General features: G+C 38.6%; 1 protein-coding gene across 1 annotated transcript; it reads left to right on the top strand.

Annotated features, from left to right (window-relative positions):
- Positions 1-15,087: 15,087 nt before the first annotated feature.
- LOC133805756 (uncharacterized) lies at positions 15,088-19,194 on the top strand. Its single transcript, XM_062243916.1, has 3 exons — positions 15,088-15,723; positions 15,895-18,248; positions 18,438-19,194. Exons 1-3 carry the CDS (start codon positions 15,088-15,090, stop codon positions 19,192-19,194), a joined length of 3,747 nt encoding a protein of 1,248 aa, XP_062099900.1.
- Positions 19,195-23,549: the final 4,355 nt, after the last annotated feature.

The raw sequence follows: 23,549 nt of genomic DNA, 5'->3' as shown, positions 1-23,549 counted from the left end.
ATGAATATAATATCAACAATGATCATAATAATCATTCAGGATTTTCAGTCCAAAATAGAGGAGTGACAATTGCAAAAGTCACTAAGGTGGGTTTCGTTCCCATTAGCCATGTGACGATAGGGTCACCTACAAATAAGTGATCATTTCACTAGCTTATCAAGATAGGTATTTGATGAAATAGCCACCATCATAACCTACCGAGTGACCATAGAGTCACAACCATGGGATTCCGCTTCCTAGCCATGTGACAAAACAGTCACCTAGGCCTTTGGTTCTGGCTCTGAGTAACTAATCTTAGATTAGTCAAGTGCTTATAATTTTCATCGACCTTAGGGCCGGTCCAGCATTAATGCTCCTAGAGTCATTCAACACTGATATCGATTAGATCTAATCTTTTATCGACTCTGCTTTCATGACGCTTGTGTCGTTCTGACTCTTAGGTCAGTAATACACGACCAGTGCCGATTCTGAATTGCCAGCGCCATACACAAGTAAGCAAGATTTGCCAAGAATTTAATATGCAATCAATGTCCACATTTAACAACCAACATGCCTCTATAACAGCCATGCATGTCATATACACAGGGTGCAGTTTTCTTACCTCAGGTTCGAGCGAGAATGAATAAAAGAACGACCCTTGAGAACGATCTACCTTTTAGTTCCTTAGCGGTCACCTAGACATAACCAAATATGGGATTCCATCAATAAAATGAATAAAAAAGGTTCTCGAACTAAGACCTAGCCTTCGGGACATCAAATCCCACTAATCCGGGTAGTTGGAACGATCCCGAGGCCTTAGATTGAGTTCCCATGATCAAAACACCCATTTGGCCTCAAAAACCCTCAAGAGTCGCGGCCCCAAAACCCTGAGCCGCGACCCCCAGCCAAACCAGGAACACTAGGGGCAAGTGCCACGGCCCCATCACACACAAAACTTCACCTTCTTCAGCATCGAGCTCTGGCTGCGGCGTCCAAGAACAGGGCTACGGCCCCCACCTGGGAACCAGCCATAACTCAGTTTTCTCATCTTTTAAACCTTCCAAAAACATACCTAAACATCTCCAAATCCAAATATCAAAGTTTCCAAACATCCCAATGATCCAAAATCATCAAATCCCGAGGCTCAAACGAATCAAAAACTCATCGACACACAAAATCCAAATCAAAGCTTAAAAACTCTAAAACTCAAAACTTAAAGCTTGAATTACCTTTAATTGGGTTGTTCCTCACCAAATCCTTCGGTCAAGAAGCTTATAATCTTTCCTAGGATCGTTATGCCTTGATCCTCACTTGATTCTGACTCCTAGAACTCAAGTTTTCTTCGAAATTGCAACGAACGATAAAAAGAACTAACGGGAGAAAAAGAAAGGAGTTTTAACGTAAGGTTCTTTATGACAGACTACTTCAAGCTTAAGTAACCTCAAATAAAACCTAATGCTCGAGGTCCCAAAAACACCCCCGGGGGAAAAATAGTCAAAACTCCCATAATTTCCTCCAGATCTCAATAACTCCCAATATATCCTCAAATAAACATTCTCATTATCCAATATCCAAATAATTGACCCCGTTATGACAAAACCGCTAATTTGCAATCTAAGACTGTCTTATGCCGAATAGCTCGAATATATCCCCATAATAATGGGATCTCATCCATAAATCACAACATGCACCAAAATATACAAACATGCCCTCAACGGGCCAAATTACCAAAATGCCCATATAGTCAAATGTGGACCCACATGCATGCATTTAACATCATATTATAATATAATTCACATAAACGTGCATATAATCATTTAATGGCATAATAAAACAATTATGGCCCTCCCGGCCTACTAATCCAGTCATTAAACCGCATTAGGGATTTTAGGGCATTACAACTATCCCCTCCTTACAGAAACCCAAGGCACCCATCAAATCCATCTCTTCACCTGTAAATGAATGAGTAGAGGATTCAGATACAAGGAATAGTTAGTCAAAATAATGCAAAGAAAAGAATAGAGCAAGAACCCTACCCTTCGAGCTAGAGGAGGAGTCTATTATGATCAGCTCGGGGCTATGAACTGGATTGGGTAAAACCTCTAACTCCTGGACTATCAGAGGTGGGGGTCTCTAGAAGTATTACACCCTAGGTCCTAGGGGGCTCATGCTCTTCTTCTGAGATGGACTCATCTGCGGATTGCCTAGCACTGGGGGAGGATACACCTTGACGTAAGGAAGGTCATGTCCTACGATTCGTACCATATTCCTAAAATATGGTGGACCTAAAATGGAGGGTATTGTCTACCACAACAGTGCATCTGGGATCACTGTGGTCATAGCGTACCACCAGATGATCCACACATTGAAGGAGGGTTGTGTTCAGGTCTGGGTCAACAGGATGTCGACTCACGAGCTGACGTGGGTTGAATCGGATTAGCCTAAAACTGCCAACAGTCAGCACTTCCAGCCAAGGTAACCCTTATAGAGAATTAGATCGGGCTACTGCCCCAGACTCAGCTCAGTTTGGGTCAGGATGATGCCCATCCTCAAGAGCTCTTCTCTTGCGCACCAGCGGTGCCACCTCTTCTTCCTCCTCCATGTCTTCAATGGCGGACAGGAATTCTTGAGGAGGAGGAAGCTCATGGGGCAAACCTCGGGATCTGATAGCCAACGTCTGATCTTTTCGGATCAGATTGTAGGCTACCATGGTAGCATCATTCACTACCCTTCAGAATTCCTTCTCCTTCGAAGGAAGACGGGACATTGTCTCGTACTAACCTCCAAGGGTCTCAGATCACTCTGTTCTCTTGAATATAGTTGCACAAAAAATGAACTCAATTAGGAGGGTTAAACTTAATAAAATAAAATATAAACGAATTCACATATGGAGTTTATAGAGTTAGGAGACTTATAAGGACGGTTGAAGTATCGATGAGTGCAGTTCTTGAACCCATTCGACATAAAGAATTGATCTTTATAATCAATTAGGTGGCTGGGGAGACAGAGGCCGTGTTGGGGAAACGAGTAAGGTAGTAGAAGTTGTCACCTCATCCATTCTAATCAGGGTTAGCTTTGAGGCAGAAGAAGTACATAATATCAGTCGGGGTGGGGACCTCCCACTCATACCTGAAAAATAGATATTTTAATGGAGCTGGAATGGATGAGGTAGTTTGATGTAGATATTTTAATGCCAAAAGTCGATACGAGTTTGGGGGGGAGCTGGAATGGAGCTAGTTTGACGTAGTTTTAGAAGTCTATGAAATACTGGCCCAGGGGAAGAAAAGCACATGCTATCAGGTGCTCATCACTCCAGGCCCCAAATTCATCTTTAAGTGGGGCACAGCTTCGCTCTCCTTCCAACGGAGGTCAAGCGATAAGGCCCTCAGTCCCAATCTCGATCCCATGGCTCAGCAGTATCTTGTTCACCTTCCCCTGAGTCATTATTCGGGACACGATGTGCTCGACCTCGAAAAAGGCATCAGGGCCGAATACAATCTCCCTTTCCGCCACTAGGTCGAAGTGGGGAATCGTGGTGTCAGGCGCAACCTGCTTGCCCTTATTCTTGTTTTGGGTAAAGGAGCTCGCGACATTTTTCTTTTGTTGGGCCATGATCTAGCTTGCCTGACGACAAAGCAACCTATTAGTGGCGACCTAAAATAATGCCTGGCTACGATGATAAAGGCACGGTGACCCAAGGGTTTGAGTGCGGTTTATTTAATCCAAAATCTACGCGAGCTAAGCTATGCCCTAACACCAACGCGTGTTTTCGCACGCAGTCCTAGGCCACACGCTATAGACTTGGGAAATTCCCTGATACTTCGGGATTCACATGTTAGACCCACTACTTTTTTTCGAAGGCGGTTTAAAGTAAAACCGCTTAGGGAATCGTAGCCCTTAAGCTACCCAGTTTTGAACCTAAAAACCCTTAAACTTCCTATGCATAAACAAGCAACCCAGATGCTAAATCATATGCCATACCCTTTAAAAACCCAAAAATCTACTCAATTCTTACGCACATTATTTCTAACCAAGCATAATATTGTGTTCTTGGCCTATCACCAATCTCTAATTAGTTCAAACATACCCAAAGTAAGAGACTATACTGAAAAAAATTCGAAGTAAGAGGAACTTAGTGAAAATAAGAGTGAGAAATTTAAACCAAGTATAGAAACACTTACAGTTCACATGGTTGATCAAGGGAAATAGTGATAGTTCCGATGAGAGTCGCCTGAGAACTTTTGAAGAAGGGAAGGATGGCAAAGGGTTCCTTTTGTTTATGAAAGGAAGTTTTTTGAATGCAAAGGTGGTGAAGTTTAGGCCTGGTCTTCCTATTTGTACGTAAGTTTTGGGAAGTAATCTGGGCCATCCGATCGGGTCAGCTCAGGATCTAAAGGCCAAGATTAAATAACCCCTGCGACAGCAAAAATTGATAAGACAGATGTCACAGTCCTCGAAATTTGAATAGACGCCAATTGTAGACGACCACGTGTTTAACACTCAAGTAGTAGATGGGCACGACTTCGCACGACAGAAGCCTAAAAGCCCCCTACAGTGCGTGTCAAAAAATGACGTCATGCACGAGCAAGAGCTTGGGGGGAAAATGTTGTACCCTAAAAATAAACGTGGATTCAATCACTCAGCTAGGGGTACAGTTGGTAGATAAACACGTGGAGAAAACAGACGAGTAGAACATCTAGCTAATGTTGATGTGAGCAACTCGAGTTAGGACTTGGCAGGGCGACATGCAGATAATCTCCAGATCGCCTCGAAGGACAATAATCCAATTCGAGACATGTAATGGCCAAATCGCCTTTAGGGGGCTCTAAACTTAATACGAACTAAAGTTCGTTCACTCTTCAATCTCCAGCTCGATAAAGAGGTTCAGCTCATGGAAACCTGGTCATCACGCATAGTGAAGGATCTCGAAAGACTTGGAGGCTCCTTATACGCTCATTAATGCCCAGGTTGTATTGGACATTTATTGCTCGAGATAACATGAGTAATTTTCACAGGCAATCGTATCCCTATGTAAATGAGAATTATCTTGATTGATTGTTTACCATATTTATGCACACGGTTACCCAAACCTGTCCAAGAATATCCACTATAAATATCAGGGATAATGTACTGGAAAATGGATTGTTTTTTGTAATGCAGAAACTATGCAGAAATTGTAAGAGATTAATAATATTCTCTTGTGGACTAGGTGGATTTTAACCACGTAAAATTGTGAGTGTGAGAAGTTTTTCATATAATTCATTACGGTTTAGAAAAGAGCACTAATATCTTTGTTATTGGATTTCTTAATCTAGTGTTGGCAAAAAACTGCGTCAACATTCTTCAACGCTTGAAACCCTGATTCAAAATCTAGAATAAAAGAAAAACTTGAATTTATCATTTATAAGTATTTCTTATTTTTTTTCATTGTTTTTTTAATAAGATAATACTTATTTTAATTGCTCTAGTCATTAATTAAATAATATATATAGTTTTTTGTTGACTTTAAAAATTTTAAATTAAATAAATAAATTTTGAACAAACAAACTTTTTAAATTCATAGTTTTTATTTATAATTTTTGAATATTTTATTATATTGAATATTTTTTTCTTAAAGAAAATTAGAAAAAATTATTTAATTTCAAAACTAAATACACCATATATAATATGTAAATTATAATATAAAAATACTAAAATTTAAATTATTATGAATACTAAATTTCAAACTTATAACAACATCAAATAATTTATTTTGAAACTAGAATTCATCATAGCTTTTATTTGCAAAAAGTGTATCTAACCGATACTTGGTTTAACGATTTTTTTTAAAATAAATTAAAAGTTATCATATATTTTTTTTTTAAAACTATAAACAATGCTTTGGATATATTCACAAGCAGTAGTATCTAAAACTTTTCTCTCTCGGTGAGAATTACCGGTGCTATGGCAAAGGGGGCAAAGATGCAGGGGAAAGCTAGTGTATCAGGCAAGAAAAAGAAAAGGGGACTGACTTCTTCAGATTGGGGTGTTAAAACTAGATCCATGGATGAGATTTTGGGAGTTAAAGAGTTGGAAATTGCTAAGGATGAAGATGAGATATCTGAGCAATTGGGGCCAGTGCTCTCGCCTAGATCGATAGAGGCATATCTGAAGCGACAGAGTGAGGTCAGACATGATTTCTCAAATTGGTTAGTGGCTTCTTATCGTACTGCGTAGGACGTTGCTACAAGTAAGTTAACATCTCCTCCCATCCTTCATTATGGGAAATTAGTAAAAAATCTGGATAATAGCTTTGTGCGCTCGAAGACAGGGGAGAAATTGCAAGATAAGGAAAATGTGGAAAGGACCGTTGGAGTTAAAATCGAGCTGGAAGATATTGAAGATGAAATTAATTACTAGCAATCGTCCATTGTCTGTTATGTTCTAGGTGCTAATCCACCTTTACATGTGATAGAAGGTTTTGTGAGAAGAATTTGGAAGCATAATGGAGTTGATAAGGTTGGCACTCTATCTCATGGTGTGTTTATCGTTAGATTTCAGAATGTGGAGGATAGAGATAGGGTCATAAACGGTGGTTACATTTTCTTTGATAAGAAGCCTCTTATCATGAAAAGGTGGAACCCTCGAGATGATTTTACAAAGGAGGATGTCAAGACAGTTCCTATCTAGGTTCAGCTTGGGGGTCTAGATATCAAGTACTGGGGAGATAAGGCCTTATTCAAGATTGTGGGTCAGCTGGGTAATCTGCAGGTGGATAACATTACAAAAAGAAGGGAGAGATTACACTTTCCAAGGATAATGGTTGAGGTATCGCTTACACAATCATTTCCTCATGTAATTTCTTTCATCAATGAACTGGATCAAGACATTGAACTTACTGTGAATTATGAATGGTTCCTTGTAATTTGTGAGCATTGTAAGGGTATGGGTCATAAGGCATCTATATGCAAGAAGAAGGGACCAATCAATGGTGCAGCATAGCAGACCCGGGTGCCAAAGAAATCAGTAGCGGATGTGCAGACAGAGGGGAAGAAGCTAGTGGTCGAAGAGGATGGCTTTCAAAAAGTTGTCAAAGGAAAAAAAGTGCAAGCGTAATCTCATAGAGGTGAATAATTCTTTTGAGATGCTGGATACAAGGTTCGACATGGATCGGGAGCAGAGGCAGAATATTGGTGTGGGGGGGGAGAGAGATCCCTCTATCTATAATGGATAGAATCCTATGTTAGAATGTAAGAGGGATTAACAACCATCAAAAGCATGATGAGATCAAGCAATTGATCAACTCCAAGAAGATTGGTTTAGTAAGTCTCTTAGAAACAAAGGTAAAGAATAAAAACACGGGAGCACTTTACAATAGATTATTTTCTGGATGGTGCTTTATGAATAATAATCCTTGGATAGATAAAGGAAGAATAATAGTAGCTTGGAATCCGTGTATGCATACTATAGATATCAGGGTTTGTACAAGCCAATTAATTCATTGTGTTGCTCAATCTCCACATCTGAATGAGAGGTTTTATATTACCTTTGTCTATGGTTACAATGATGAAGTTGGAAGGGAAATTTTATGGCAAGAGATTACTGGTTTGGCCAGTCACATTGATGAGGCTTGGATGATTTTGGGGAACTTTAATGAGATTCTTCACAATGATGAAAGAGTAGGGAAGAAGGCTAATAAGAAACCATCCCAGAGTTTCAGAGATTGTTTACTGTACTACCAGATGGAAGACCTCAAATTCTCAGGGTGCTTTTTCACTTAGAACAACAAGCAGCAGGTGGAAGACAGAGTGTGTTCAAAAATTGATAGAGTTGTGGTGAACTCGAAATGGACAAATGCTTTCCCGAATTCAGAGGTTGTTTTTCTTCCAGAAGGTACCTTTGATCATAGCCCGATTCTTGTCTTGTTTTACCTAGATACGTTCAAAGGGAAAAAACATTTTCGATACTACAGAATGTGGAGGGATGCAAAGGATTTTGTTGCACAAGTAAAAGCTAGTTGGGAAGAGACTATCACAGGTACTGCTATGTATAAAGTGGTTAAGAAGCTGAAGAGATTAAATAGAGTGATCTTGGATATTAATAAGGAAGGTTTCAATGATATCCAAGTAGCTGAATTACAAGAAAAACAGACCATGCTTGAGTGTCAGGATGCGTTGCAACAGGATCCTCTGAATGGTATTCTTATAGATAAGGAAAAGGTGGCTCGAGGAAAATATACTCAATTAAACAAAGTCTGTAGTACGTTTCTAGCCCAAAAAGCTAAGACAAATTGGGTGCACCTTGGGGATGAAAACACTGCCTTTTTCATGCATCACTGAAGGTGAGAAGGGAATAAATTCAATTAAGAATGGGAGAGGAATTTGGGTAGATAATTCAAAAGATATTAAGGCAGCCTTTTTAGATTATTTCCAGGAGCTTTTGGGTACTACTATGAATAATAGGCTGAAAGTTATTAAAGTTGTGGTGGAATTGGGCCCACTGCTTTCTGAACATCATATTCAAATGCTTTAAGATGATTTTACTCAGCAAGAGGTTAAAGGTGCTTTCTATGCTATTCCTGGGATGAAGGCGCCAGGGCCATATAGATATGGCAACTTCTTTTTTTCAGGACAACTGGGACTTAGTTGCCTCAGAAGTTTGTGATGCAATGCTCTCCTTCTTAAGAACTGGTAATCTCTTAAAAGAATTAAATGCTACGAGGATCACACTTATCCCAAAGTCTAAATGCCTAGATAATGTGAGCGATTACAGACCTATAGCATGTTGTAATGTATTATATAAGGCAGTTACGAAGTTAATTTGCTCACAATTGAGGAAGATTCTGCCTGATTTAATAGCTGAGAACCAGGGAGCTTTGTTCATGGAAGATATATAGCCCACAACATCATGGTATGTCAAGATTTGGTGTGTCATTATGGAAGGAAAAGTAGTAAGCCTAGCTGTATGATAAAGATAGATTTGAGGAAAGCTTATGACACGGTGGAATGGGATTTTATTGAAGAAATGCTAGTTGCATTTAATTTTCCCCAGAATTTTGTTCACCTCATAATGACGTGCATTCGAACGCCGAAGTTCTCTTTGATGATTAATGGAGCAATGCATGGATTCTTTGCTTCCAAAAGGGGTTTGAGACAAGGTGACCCGATGTCACCGTTGTTGTTTGTGCTAGGCATGGAATATATGTCTCGGATAATGTCTAAGGCCAGATCCATGGCGGGCTATAAGTTTCATGATAGATGTACTCAATTGAGATTGAATCATCTGTGCTTTTCAGATGATCTTCTTCTATTTTGTCATGGAGACTTTGTGTCAATTTTATTAATGCTGAGGGGGCTCAAGCTTTTATCTAAAACATCTGGCCTTCTCCCTAATGAAACAAAACCAGCTTTTTACTGTAGTGGCATGGCAGAAGAGGAAGTGAGAAGAGTGTTGGCTGTTTTGGGATTCACGAGAAGTTCCTTACCATTCAGATACCTTGGTATCCTGATTTGTTAAAAAAGAATCAGCTCTACAGAATGTGGAAACATCCTTGATAAAATGGTTCAGCAAATTCATCTGTAGAGTTCGAGGAATCTTTCTTATATGGGAAGAGTTACACTTATAAATTCAATTTTGATCTCAATTCACTCCTATTGGGCTCAAATCATGGTTTTACCTAAACTTTTGTTGAGGAAGGTGGAAGCAATTTGTAGAGCTTTCCTTTGGAAAGGGATGGATGAAGGCTCGGGTCAGGGTCAAGTAGCTTGGGATAATGTTTTTCTTCCCACATCGGCTGGAGGCTTAGGATTTCGCAATGTGATTCAATGGAACACATCAACTATGGGGAAATATGTTTGGGTGATTGCTGCAAAACAAGATAATCTTTGGGTTCGGTGGATACATAGTGTTTACTTGTATAATGGGAATTGGTGGAATTACTCAGCCCCACCAAATTGCAGCTGGTATTAGAAAAAGGTAGTAGTAGTCAAGGATATCATAAAAGCTATGATTGATTTGAGCGCTTTTGTCACTGAAGGATATAGTATCAAACAATGGTATGCCTTTCTTTATCCTATTAATGAACGAGTGCAATGGAACAATGATGTTTGGGGAAGACTCAATATTCCCAAGCATAGATTCATTTTTTGGTTGGCAACGAAGGAGAAACTCCGTACCCGAGCTCAGATTAGCAAATATGATCCAACTATAGATCGCTCATGCCTACTATGTGGAGATCAAGATGAGGATGAGAAGCACTTATTTTTTGTTTGCCCCTATAGCTGAAGATGCCTTGATCGACTGAAATCTTGGCTGAGTTGGAGAACTCGGGCAGAGAATATTGGAAGATTACTGCTCTGGATAGATAAAGCAAAACAAATCAGCAAGGTGAGGAAACAAATCCTTATTGTTGTGCTAGCAGCTCTAGTTTATAATATTTGGTTAGTAAGGAATGATGCACTTTGGGCTCACAAAGTCTGGCATATTAATCATATTGTACAGAGAATACAAAATGAAGTTAAATTTCGAATTTTTCATGTAATGTCGAGGAAGGCAAAGAATGTAGATATAGATTGGTTTGATTATATATGTAGTACTAGGGGTGTTCATTGGATGACATCCAATGTTTTTAAGCCCATCCGATCCGATCCAATCATCCAATTGGATGTTGGATTTTTGGAACCGACCCAATCCAATCATCTTGAACCAACCGATCCGATCCGATCCAATGGATGATTGGATCGGTTCGGTTCCATCCATTGGATGCATCCATTGGTTATCCATTGGATCGGATCGGATCCATCCGATCTTTTAAAACCTTTATTTAGGCTGATTTTTAAAAAAATATATATTATTTCAATTATAAAAACACTAATTACTCATCCAAATAATAAAAATATTTAATTGTAATGATTTAGAAGTTTACAAAACAAATCTAATATAAAATTAAAAACATAAGTCTTAATAATTTGTAGGAATCCAACATAAAATTACAAGAATACATCATAATTAAATAAAAAAGTTTAGTACATCAAATATAATATATGTAAACAGTAAATGTAATAAAATATAATATATTTTAACTTTAAAAAATATATATAATATATTTTTTACCTGAATATTAATTGGATGGTATTGGATCATTATTGGATTGGATCGGTCGGTTGAATCCATTGGATTTACATGTCATCCAAGAACCGACCGATCCAATATTGGATTTTTAAAAATGTCATCCGATCCAATCCAATCATGATTGGATATCCAATTTTTAGCGGTCGGTTGACATTGGATCGGTCGGTTTGTTATTGGATCGGATCGTTAAATGATCTTATAATTGAAAATATTTTGACCAAAATTGGGTCTAGGGTACTATTTTGATCCATTTTGTAAAACACATGGTTTAAATTGTCATTTAACAAAACATAGGAGCCAAAATGGTATTTTTCCTTAGAAAAAAAGGATTTAATTTTAAAATTAGAATGTGTCATATCTTTATATATATAAAAAGTATGTATCTATTACATTTTTGGTTTAATAATTTTTATTTTTTTAAATAAATTATTTGTTTTTTTTTTAAATTATAGACAATGTTTTGGTTTGATTTTTTTTAATATGTTCATGTCGTTTTCTTTATAATATATGATATTATTAGTTATTTTAAATTTATATGACAATTAAAGTAAATTAATATATATTTGTTTTTAAATAAATCTAAGTAAACGTACATTGCACGTTCTTTTACATAGTGTGTGTATATATATATATACTAGGTAAAAATAGCGTGCAATGCACGTTTGCTTAGTTTTAAAGTTATAAACATACTTATTCAAACATGTGTTTATTTTTATTATTTTTTAATTATCATATAAATTTTAAATAAATAAACAATATCATAAAAATAAATAAAATATGCTTAATATAATGCATGGTATAAATGTATTAAAAAATTAGGGCAAAACATTGTCTATAATTTTAATAAAAGCTGGTTCACTTTTTTTTCTTTCAAATATACAATAGAATGAATCACAGTTCTATAGTATATATAAATATTTATATCAATAATCTCTACATATATGACATCTAAACACAATATTGACATATATATATTTACATGGCTATATGACATATATATAAATTACAATAATATTTAAAAAGAAATTAATAATAGAATAAAATAATAATAGAAAAAGTCATAGTGTAGAGTAGTATACATGCATCAACTATTTTTAGTTTCTAATGTATCTCACAATGTTCCTATAGTGAATTTGATGAAGAAAAAAAGCTTCAATCACTTGATAAAAAATAAACTATTACACAAATTTATAAGATAAGAAAATAATACGTATGACTTTATTATTTTTAAATAAATATGATTTAATTATTTAAATTATCATAAAATATCTTTAAAAAAATTATATTTTAATTAATTAATTAATTTATTTTTGTTTAAGTTTATGTTTGTTCTAGTTTTTTAATTTGACTGTGACAACAAGAGATTACATATTATATGTTTAATATAATATTAATATTATAGATTAATTTTAAATTTAAGTTTGTTGCTAGTTATTTTTTTTAAAGAAGTTTGTTTCTAGTTGATAGTAGATTATATTATGTTATATTTTTAGTATGATATTATTCTAATACGTGAAGTTTAAGTTTAAGTTTAATTAAATTTCATTTAAGTTATAAAACGTATGATTTTATTATTTTTAAATAATTGTGATTGTAAAATATCTCAAAAATATCATATTTTAATTTATTTAATTATTTATCTATTTAATTTAATTTAAGTTTAAATGATGTTATAATCTACCGTTAAATATAAAAATATTATGTTATATATAAGAATATTCTGTTAAAGTTAACGAAAAAACTAAAAAATCATTAAAACAAAAATTTTCCGTTATCAGCGCATTTATTATATAGAAGATATATATATATATATATTTATATATATATATAAATAAATAAAGATTACACATAGAAATGTTTAGATTAAACTAGTACAAATTTCTCCGTGTCATTTCTTTAAAAGATAATTTATAAGAGATTCTTTATAAGTTAAAATTTAGAATTACTTTGAATCAATCAATCTTTTTTTATTTGTAACTCATTAATCTTTATTTCATTTTCAGGTGGTTTATAAGTCAATTAATTGTTAGTGTTTAGATGGTGGGATCTTTTGGACTCAAAGTTCTTTGACTCTTTATTGGATGTATTTTTTTTTATTATTTTTAAAAAAATTGTCGAAATTTCTAAGATACTTATTTTTTATATCCTCCCATATTCTTTAGTAACTCACTGGATTGAATAATTCATACTATTTTATGTAACTTTTTCAATCTTTGTGTTCTTAAATCACTTTTTAAGAAGAGAAAAAACTTTAAATAAAGATAATATAGTTTTTCTTATGCCTTAGTTTAACTCCAGTTGCACTATTTGTTTAATGAAATTACTAAGTGAACTTTTATTACTCATTAATCACATGTCAATATTTGCAATGAACCTATATGAATAAAAAAGAGTTGAAATGCATTTATTTAAGATTTTTTTAAAATAATTGTGTATTATAATAGCAAACTAATTACAATAATGATACTGTTACACCCAGATTTCGAGCTATGTTAATTTTGACCTCGAAAGTTGGATTCGCAAATAAGTGGACTCATAAGGTTGGAAACATGCTCCAGGATTGTATGTCGAGCTTACAAGATATAGACGACCTCGAAGTATTCATGATCTCGAAAGATAGCTTCGGGAACACACTCATCTTCAGGGACGACTTCGGATCAGGGGTCCTGAGCTCGACGCACGTACGATCTCGAAAGCCATGCGGCCTCGGGAGATATTCCTAGCTCGATAGATGACGGGAAACCTGGGAGGCTAAAACCTTAGAGATACGCGATAACCACCTTGAATATCTACAAGTGTTATAAATATGAGATATAATCCTCATTTATTATTGTAAATCCCCTAGAATCGTGGGATATTATTTGGTCAGTTATACGTCACCTGGTCTTCAGGGGACGTTTCCTTTTATATATGAATATAGGCATTTAAAGCCATTTATTTTATTTATACAAAAAGAGTAACTACCCAAAATATGTGGGATAGTATTCTACAGCATTATCTATAAATAGAGAGGTCATGCATCATTGTAAAGAACCGAAATTCTGATCCTTGAGAGAAAACTCTGGAGAATTCATTCTTGAAGAATTCCTAGAGATAATCTTAAGTTTAATAACAAAGACTCGTGGACTAGGCAGATTTAACTGCTGAACCACGTAAAAATCGTGTGTTTACATTGTTTTATTTCAATTGGCTATTATTAACTATTGTTTATGTGCTCTTCTTTCACTGTTTGACGAAAAACGGCGTCAACAGATACATAAAAATAAAATGGGAAAATATCATTTTGATTCCTTGTTTTTTTCCGTATGCACGATCAGTTTCTGTGTTTTGTTAAATGATAATTCTGACTCTATGTTTTATAAAGTGATTTAAAATAGTATCATAGACTCTATTTTTGTCAAAATATTTTTAATTATAAGAACAATTCTTAGGTCATTAGCGATGCGATGAGTTCAAAGAAGCAGATAATGTGCTTGAAGAGTCGGGAATGAAATATTATATTTAAAAATATTTTGACCAAAATTGAATGTAGGACACTATTTTGATCTATTTTGTAAAATATACAAAACACATAGGTCAATTATGTATTTGAGAAAAATATTGAGACAAAACTGGTATTTCTCAAATAAAATTACACTAATGATATAATTCATACCCCAAAATTGAACATAATAATAAAACACTCACAATCAATGGTGGTCAAACGTGGAACTTTTCATATTTGTATTATTCGTCATTGAATGTACAAACAAAAACCACAATAATTAAATAAATAAACATTAAAGAAGATTCCAAAAAATGTCAAAAACCCATTTAATAATTCCAATTTAAAAAAAAAAACAAATTGTGGTGACGTCGGTGAAATTCCTGGCTGCATCTGCATTTTTTTTTTAAATAGCAACGAGTATAAAACGTTGACCTCAACTAAAGAAAAAATGACTAAACTAGAAAATTTACTTTTTATATACACATAAAATTAAACCAAATATAATATAAACTATGTGTGTTCACTGTCATCCAGGCCCACCACACATCATGAGCACACTCAGTTGGAACTGTCGTGGGCTTGGGAACCCACGAGCCGTTCAGTTCCTAGTTGACATATGCAGTCAAAAGCAGCCCAAATTCTTGTTTTTGTGTGAAACGCTCAGCAAAAAAGAACTGGTGGAGCGGTTACGGGTTCAACTCGGGTTCGAAGGTGGCTTCTCCGTTGATGCCACAGGCAGAAAAGGAGGCTTAGCTCTCTTTTGGAAAACCTCTGAAGAAGCTAACCTTCTTGGTTTCTCTTCAAATCATATCGACATTGAAGTATGTAGCAGTGGCAGACCGAAGTGGCGTCTCACCGGATTTTATGGCGAACCAAACAGACGACTGCGTGACCGAACATGGACTCTGCTTCGATCTCTGCATCACGAATCGTCTCTTCCCTGGTGCATCATCAGTGACTTTAACAACATTTCAAGCCAAAGCGATAAGAAAGGTGGATGCCCTTACCCAACATCTTTAATCTCTGGCTTTCAATCGGTCCTTGATGAGTGCAATTTAATTGATCTGAACCTTCGTGGTTATCCCTTTACTTGGGATCGTGGGCGTGGCACTGATCATTGTGTTGAAATTCGTCTCGATAAAGCTACAGTCTCTCATAGCTAGCTGGGTATTTTCACCGAAGCTACACTCACCAACATCGGTTTCTCAAGCTCCGACCATGCCCCAATCTTCTTACAACCCGATGTTAATCATCTCACCGCCTCTCCTCACCGATTTCGTTATGAAAATGCATGGTCCCGTGAACCCATATGTGTACAGATTGTGAAAGACTACTGGAGCTGTAATAGTCACCTCTCCCTCTATGATAAAATTAAATTATGTGGTGCTACCTTGGATAAGTGGGGTACGGAGTTGACTGGGAACTTTAAAAAAAGAATTTCAGCTAGCAAGAAGACAATGTCTCGGCTGAAGCAGCGACAGGACTTCTTTTCCAATACCGAATTCATCAATGAACAAAATAATTACTTCGAACTCCTAGCCCAGCCAGAAATCTTTTGGAAACAGAGATCGAAGCAATTTTGGCTCCACAATGTGGATAAAAACACCAAATATTTTCATGCTGTTGCTAGTGCCAGGAAAAGGAACAATCAGCTTCAGCACCTTAAAAACTCTGATGGAGTTTGGACCGACTGGGGAAATGGCCTAGATCAGGTTGTTATCTCTTATTTCTCTGATCTGTTTACTGCTCACTATTCTTTGAATAATAATGTTGTGAATGAAATTACTTGCTCCGTGACTGATGAACAAAATGAAGAGCTCTTGAAACCAGTTTCTGAAGAGGAAGTTAGAACAACTCTTTTCCAGATGCACCCTGACAAAGCTCCTGGCCCAGATGGTATGGGTCCTGGCTTCTTTCAGAAACATTGGGATACTGTACGGTTGGATGTGGTTAAACTGGTATCTGACTTCTTTGATTCGGGTTGCTTTCCTCGTGGACTCAACGAAACATACTTGGTTCTGATTCCAAAAAAGAAGAACTCCACTTCTATGGGTGACTTGCGTCCAATTTCTCTATGTAATGTTGCCTACAAAGTGCTTTCAAAAGTTCTGGCCAACCGTATGAGAAGTCTCATTGACCATGTTATTTCAGACACACAAAGTGCTTTCATCCCGGGACGCCTTATCTCAGATAATGTTATGGTGGCTTTTGAAGTGATGCACTATCTAAAGAGGAAAACTAAAGGCCAGAAGAGCTTCATGGCCCTCAAGCTTGACATGAGCAAGGCCTATGACCGTGTGGAGTGGGACTACCTCACACTTGTTATGACTCGTATGGGTTTTGCTGAGAGATGGATAAATCTTGTTATGGCTTGTGTGTCATCTGTTAGCTATTTTGTGATTCATGGAGGTCATACTTTGGGTCCTATCATTCCCACGAGAGGTATTCGGCAGGGTGATCCCCTTTCAACATATCTTTTCATCATATGTGCTGAAGGGCTATCTTCTCTTATCAAGAAGTTTGAATCCCATCGTCTCTTACAAGGATGCAAGGTTGCTCACGGTGCTCCTTCTATCACTCATATGCTTTTTGTCGACGATAGCTATCTGTTTTGTCAATCAACCCCTAGTGCTGCTGAAAGTGTATCTAATTTACTCAACCAATTTGAATCCGCATCTGGCCAAAAGGTGAATTATTCAAAGTCCACAGTGTTCTTCAGCCCTAATACTAGCTCTTCTGCACGTGCTCAGATTTGTGATATTCTCCATATGCTTGAAGCCTCTGCGGGAAGTCTCTATTTGGGGCTACCGAACATAATTGGGAGAAACAAAAATTTTGTTTTAGGATTTCTAAAGAACAAGGTGATTTCGAGAATCAATAGTTGGGACGGGAAAATTCTATCTCGTGCCGGCAAAGAAGTTCTTTTGAAAACTGTTGTCCAATCGCTCCCTACATATGCTATGAGTGTCTTCCTTCTTCCTGTCGGTACATGTCATGAAATTGAAAAACTCATGGCTAGTTTTTGGTGGAAAACCTCTTCCAGCAAAGGGAAAGGTATTATATGGATGTCTTGGGATTGTATGGCGGCAGATAAATTTGATGGTGGCATGGGTTTTCGACATTTACATGACTTCAACATTGCTATGCTCGCTAAACAAGGTTGGCGATTGCTTTGTAATTCTGAATCTCTTGTTGGGAAGGTTTATAAAGCTAGATACTATCCTCGATCTGATTTCCTGTCAGCAGAGTTAGGAAGTAATCCTAGCTTTGTTTGGAGAAGCATTTGGAAAACCCAGTCCCTTCTTCGTTTGGGCACCAGAAGAACGATTGGATCAGGGAACACAGTCAACATTCTCAACCACCCGTGGCTCCCTGTGCAGCAGGATCCATATGTTTCTACTAAACACCTTGGTTTGTTGAATAAACAGGCCAACTCCCTCTTCCATGAGCATACCCACTCTTGGGACTCCGAGCTTATTCGGGATATGTTTAACAACCGTGATGCTGATATCATTCTGGGGATTCCTTTAAGCTCAAATACTTCAAATGATTCTTGGTCCTGGATAGGGGAAAGAGATGGTGAGTTTTCTGTCAAAAGTGCTTATAAGCTGATTCAGAACCAAGTAAGTAACGATGTGGTGGCTGCGAACTCTGGTTTCTGGCGCCAGTTATGGCAATTAAAAATTCCCCCAAAAGTCAAAAATTTCTTGTGGAGAGCGGTTACAGGAACCCTCCCCACTTGTGTTCAGTTGGTGACTAAGCATGTTGATGTTCCTGTCACGTGCCCAATGTGTAACTCTCAACCTGAAACCACCAGTCATATTCTCCTGTCTTGACAGTTTGCTCTCGATTGCTGGAGCAGGTGTGCAACTCCATTAGTTTTTGACCCCGGTGGTTCTTTTGGCAGCTGGTTGGAGATTATTTTTATGAATGCTGCAGCAGACAAGGTTTGCCTCATCGCCATGTACTGCTGGGCAATTTGGAAAGCCAGGAATAAGGCAGTATGGAATAAAAAGCACTCCACTATCACTGATGTTCTTGCATCTGCCCAAATAGCTCTTGACCATTGGATTAAAGCTCAGGATAAAACTTCGTTGTCATCGTTGTGTCTGAATAACATCGGTGATGGCTCTGAGACTTGGACTAAACCTGGTGAAAACAAAATCAAGATTAATGTGGATGCAGCGCTTTTTGATAGCGAGAACAAGTACGGCTATGGTTTAGTTGCCCGGAATCATTTTGGTAATCTTGTTGCAGCCCGTGCTGGCAGTTATGGTGGCCTTTATGCATCTGAAGTCATTGAGGCTATGGGAATTAAGGAGGCCCTCAGCTGGGTCCAGACTAATAATTGGCGATTTGTTGAGATTGAGACGGACAGCCTTGTTTCTGTACAAGCCATCCGAAGCAACCACTCCATGAGATCCACCTTTGGCCTTCTTATCAAGGACTGCCAAATCCTATTATCTACCCTTCCTAATGTCAAGTTATTTTGGATAAGACGATTAGCAAATCGAGTAGCACATCATGTTGCTAGACATTCTCGATTTTACCCTGGTTGTAGCATTTCTGAGTTTTCCATTACTGCTGAATTCCAACATCTTTTGTATTCAGAATGCTAATTTAATTCAATGAAGTAGATATTTCATCTAAAAAAAAATGTGTTCACTGTCAAAATTGTAAAAAAAAATTTAAGTTATTTTGTATCAGGATTTAATTTTAATAATTTTTTACAAAATGACCTCCAAATATTATAAATAGATGATCGAAATTTTCAAACAGCTAGTCAAAAAATTCAGATAGTTGGTCGAAATTTTTAAACAACTGGTCGAAATTTTAGACAGATGTTATTTTACAAAAAATTATTAAAACTAAGCCAAAGAGCAAAATAACTTCAAAAAATATATATAATTTTTATCAATTTCTCTATAAACTATTAGCATCACTGTTATTGACGGTCAAACTTCCATTCTCAACATAATAATAAAGTTTTATTTAAAAAAAAAAATTATACTAAAAAGTTATGTTATTACTAAAATGTATAAACTAAATTGGTTATAATAGTGTTATTTGTGGCAAAAATACTAAATATTTACCGAATGTAACATTCAAATATTCAAACATCTTTTTTATTGGAAAAATATTAAAAGTTGTTAAAATGTAGCATTTAAATACTCAAACTATTTTCTTTTGCGGTAAAAATATCCAAAACTGATAAAATGTTGCACATTTACTATCCAAATAATTAAACTGTTACACCCAGATTTCGAGACCCAAGATTGTGATCTCGAAAGCTGGACTTGTCAATTGCGAGCTCGAAATATCGGAACCGCATGTGCATGACCCAGATGTCAAACCCTAGAGTCAAGATGGCAACCTCAAAGACTCTTTAACCTCGACGTTCTTTCTGAGCTCGAAAGAGTTAGCATCAGAATATGCTTGATGTCGGGTGTCTGCGGATCAAGTAGTCCGAGCTTGGCATGAGTATAAGCTCGGAGTGTGACAGCCTCAGTGGTATTTAACCGCTCCAAGCTGGTCTTGGGGAAAGGTACCTAGCTTATAACTTATCTATAGACCTGGACCGGCATGATGCTAATTGCTGACCTCGAACAACTTAGTGGGTCATCTGATGAGACGCAGTCCATGCATTCAAAAGATATTTATTGTTGTAACTTCCCTACATTAAAGGGATATTAACTAGTCTGTTATACGCCCCCTGGTCTTCAGGGGAAGTTTCCTTGTATATAGGAGTTACAAAATTTAATGTCATTATTTTCCATTAATAAATTGGAGTATCCTCCCAAAATATGTGGTAATGAACTTTGAGAACCCTCTATAAATAGAGAGGTCATGAACATTTGTAAAGGACGAATTTTTGATATCTTGAGAGAATTTCTGGAGAATTCATCCCTGAAGAATTTCTTGAAATTTCCAAAGTCTTAATAAAATTGACTCGTGGTCTAGGCAGAGTTAACTGCTGAACCACGTAAAATTCTTCTTGTTTTACAATATTATTCATCAGCGCCATAGTTCCTGCTGTTTATTCGTTCTACATTTTAAGTTGACGAAAAACGGCGTCAATAGTTTGGTGCTTTCATTGAGAGCCTTAAGCAATACAATCCCTGATTAGCTATGGCCACGAATGATCATAATATTCCTGAAGAAAACTATCCACGGCGCCCGGGAAAGCAGCCGTTGACGAATCCTGAACCTGAAGAGAGAAGTGAGTCCTCTGATTCTCGAGGACCTCCAGCACCTCCAGCTCCCAGGGACAATGAGGACATGTACTATAATCCCGAACGGTACGTCCCCATTATGGAACTTGAAAACCGACAGTTAAGAAAACAGTTGGCTGAGGCCAAGAAGCAGAATGAAGAGTTGGCTAGGTTAGCTGCTGTTAACCGAGGTTTTCGGTAACTATCTTAATAAATATTATTTAAGGGTAATAATAATAGAAGTAGAGGATTAACACGGGATTTTTACGTGGTTGGGGCGTTAATGAGCCTTAATCCACGAGTCTGTAGTATTAGAGCTTGGAAAGCCTTTTACAATGGAGTTTTTCTCTATATTTTGACAGAGTAACTGTATCTTAGTTGAAGAGATCCCCTCTGTCCGGTGTTCTATAGCCTGTATTTATAGGCTTATGGGAACACTGGGTTTGGGCCGGGTATGACCCGGGCCCACCAGAGATATGGATATTCTTGACCTTTCTAGTCGAAGCCCAATATAAACGATAAAACATACATGAATTCCAGACCAGTTAAGGCCCAATAAGTTGACCCAAGAGCTATATCTCACCCGACAAAATGGTGCTTTTGGTCTGGACACTTCGAGTTACGAGGCAGATTCAGGGGACAAGACTAGTCAGAGTACTTGGCAGCGCTGATCTGAAACAACTACGTGCAATCCCGAGGTTGCCTTTTCCGCAGGTGAAAAGTGGGGACAACGCCCACGCGGAGTGGGGCGGCTTCAGGGCCCCGGGCGCTTGGTCCCTCCAACCGGGGACGATGTGATCCGGGTTCGTTTACCTTTGTCCCTCTTCATTTACCACAGGCCCGAACCGTACCAGGGTCCGGGACCAAGACGCGTATGTCGTGGGGAGTTCGAACGGTCTGCACGTCTCCCGGATGACGGGACTCGGAAAACCATACCGGACCCCCCTAATGGGCCCAGAAGTGCACCCCGGGTCCGTACCCCTCTTGGACATTCCCATACCAAGAGGCCTTGGGCCGGAACCGCATGCTGAACAGCCCCTGACCATGGGCCTGGACGAATGTCTCGGGTCCACGCAGGAAATGGAGATAACATTTACCCCCCAAGCCTTCGCCTAGGCCTGCCAGAAGGAGGTTTGCATCGCCCCCAGGACGCTCAAATGGTTGCCTCCCCGGTTCCTGCTTGGGATCGCGGGTCCGTGAAAGCGGGCTATGATACTGGCCGTATGCTTGGCCTGGACCGTTTACCAATATCTGGGGACGTTTACCTTTGTCCTGCTTCGTGGTGAGGGTACACGTGTCACCAGGAAATTGCTGCACAGGTCTTGAAAGGTCGCCTAGCCCTCTCAAGGGTCGCTAGGCCTAGGCTAACGTGTCAGCACAAGTCACGAAGCGTTCAATCCGCACGGGGGTCCATCATTAATACCCTTGGGATGCGGTGGACCGTAGGATGGGGCGACCTTTGGCATCTGCCCTTCCTGGGCCATTAGATCCAAGATGGCGAGGATCCAAACTGAGGGGGCTCATAAATATCCCTGCGCAACTCCTTACCGTCCGATGGGGAGCACCCGTTGGATCGGAGGCCAGGATTTGGGGCCATTATAAATACCCCACGAAAGCCAATTTGACACTTTTACACTTTCGAACCAAGTTAAGAAACGACAAGCTCTGCTCAAGCCTTGCATGTCCGACATCGTCGACGTCATACACCACCTTCTGCTGAATCTGCGCCGCCGCCTGTTCCCCAGAACCCCAACTTTTGCCCTTCTGCCTGAAGACGCGTCTTGGGCCTGTCCTGTCGATGAATTGCTGAACCGGCTACACCATTTCAAGAACGAAGTTCTGCCGTCCTTACAGTCGGACAACCACCACCTTCTATGGCCAACAACTCACAGTAATTCCCCTTGACCCTCTTGACGAATATATGAACTTACGCTGTTCTTTTAATTCGTATGTTTAGGCATTATATTTAGGAGTTGTTAGGAAGGCCGCCTGGTTCGGGTTGCTCTGTATCCAAATGCTTCTCAGACAGAGGGTGGGTCTTAGTAGTTTCTTCTTTCCCGATCAGGGTCCCGTGGCTCTTCGGTGTCCCGGACCTGATCCGAAGGGGCTCCAAGCAGTCCTTAGGAGACCCCCCGTACCTTAACCGACTTTCTTGGGTTTAGGTACTGACTGCTTGGCTTTCTTTCTTTCTTCCCAGATCGTCAGCTATGGCAATGGGCGTTACGCTCCATTCTGAAGAAGAGGTCAATAGGGCCCCTGTCGTCATTCCTGGATCCCGGACGCCCAGGGGCAACAGGTGGGAAATGGTCGTGGCGCCCAACCTGTTCCAGAATTATCGGATGATGTTGCTCCTGGAGCATCGTCTGGGCATCGAATCAACCCCTGGACTCTTTCAGAACCGCATGGCCAGGATTGAGGAGTGGGCACATACGTCCGTGGAAGGCTTTGGGGCCTGGAGCGCCGGCCACATCAGCGCTGGAGCTACGCTCCCGCTTCACGACTATTTTTTTCGGTTCTTGATGTATGTGGGAATCGCACCGTTCCAGCTTCTGCCTCAAGCGTACCGGCTACTCGCCGAATGGGGGGTGCTTTGTATCGCGAAGGAGGTCGCGGAGCCCACCCCCGCGGAGATCCTGTACTTCTACAAGCTGGAGTCGTAGGTCAATGTCAAGGACAAGACCCTGGACGACTTTTATAGACTGAAGCCACGGAGTGGCTATCCCGCTCCTACCAGCTCCTGGAGGCACCCCCCGGACGTCAGT

The sequence above is a fragment of the Humulus lupulus genome, chromosome X, assembly GCF_963169125.1.
Source record: "Humulus lupulus chromosome X, drHumLupu1.1, whole genome shotgun sequence".
Taxonomy (NCBI): domain Eukaryota; kingdom Viridiplantae; phylum Streptophyta; class Magnoliopsida; order Rosales; family Cannabaceae; genus Humulus; species Humulus lupulus.
This window is presented reverse-complemented; position numbering and strand designations above follow the sequence as displayed.

Bases quoted from the DNA above. Each gene is read 5' to 3' on its own strand.
- LOC133805756 (XM_062243916.1), top strand. From the start codon at position 15,088: ATGTGTGTTCACTGTCATCCAGGCCCACCACACATCATGAGCACACTC. The intron at 15,724-15,894 runs GTCTCTCATAGC...ATATGTGTACAG, and splicing joins TTCGTCTCGATAAAGCTACA to ATTGTGAAAGACTACTGGAG. The intron at 18,249-18,437 runs GCAATTAAAAAT...TTGCTGGAGCAG, and splicing joins GGTTTCTGGCGCCAGTTATG to GTGTGCAACTCCATTAGTTT.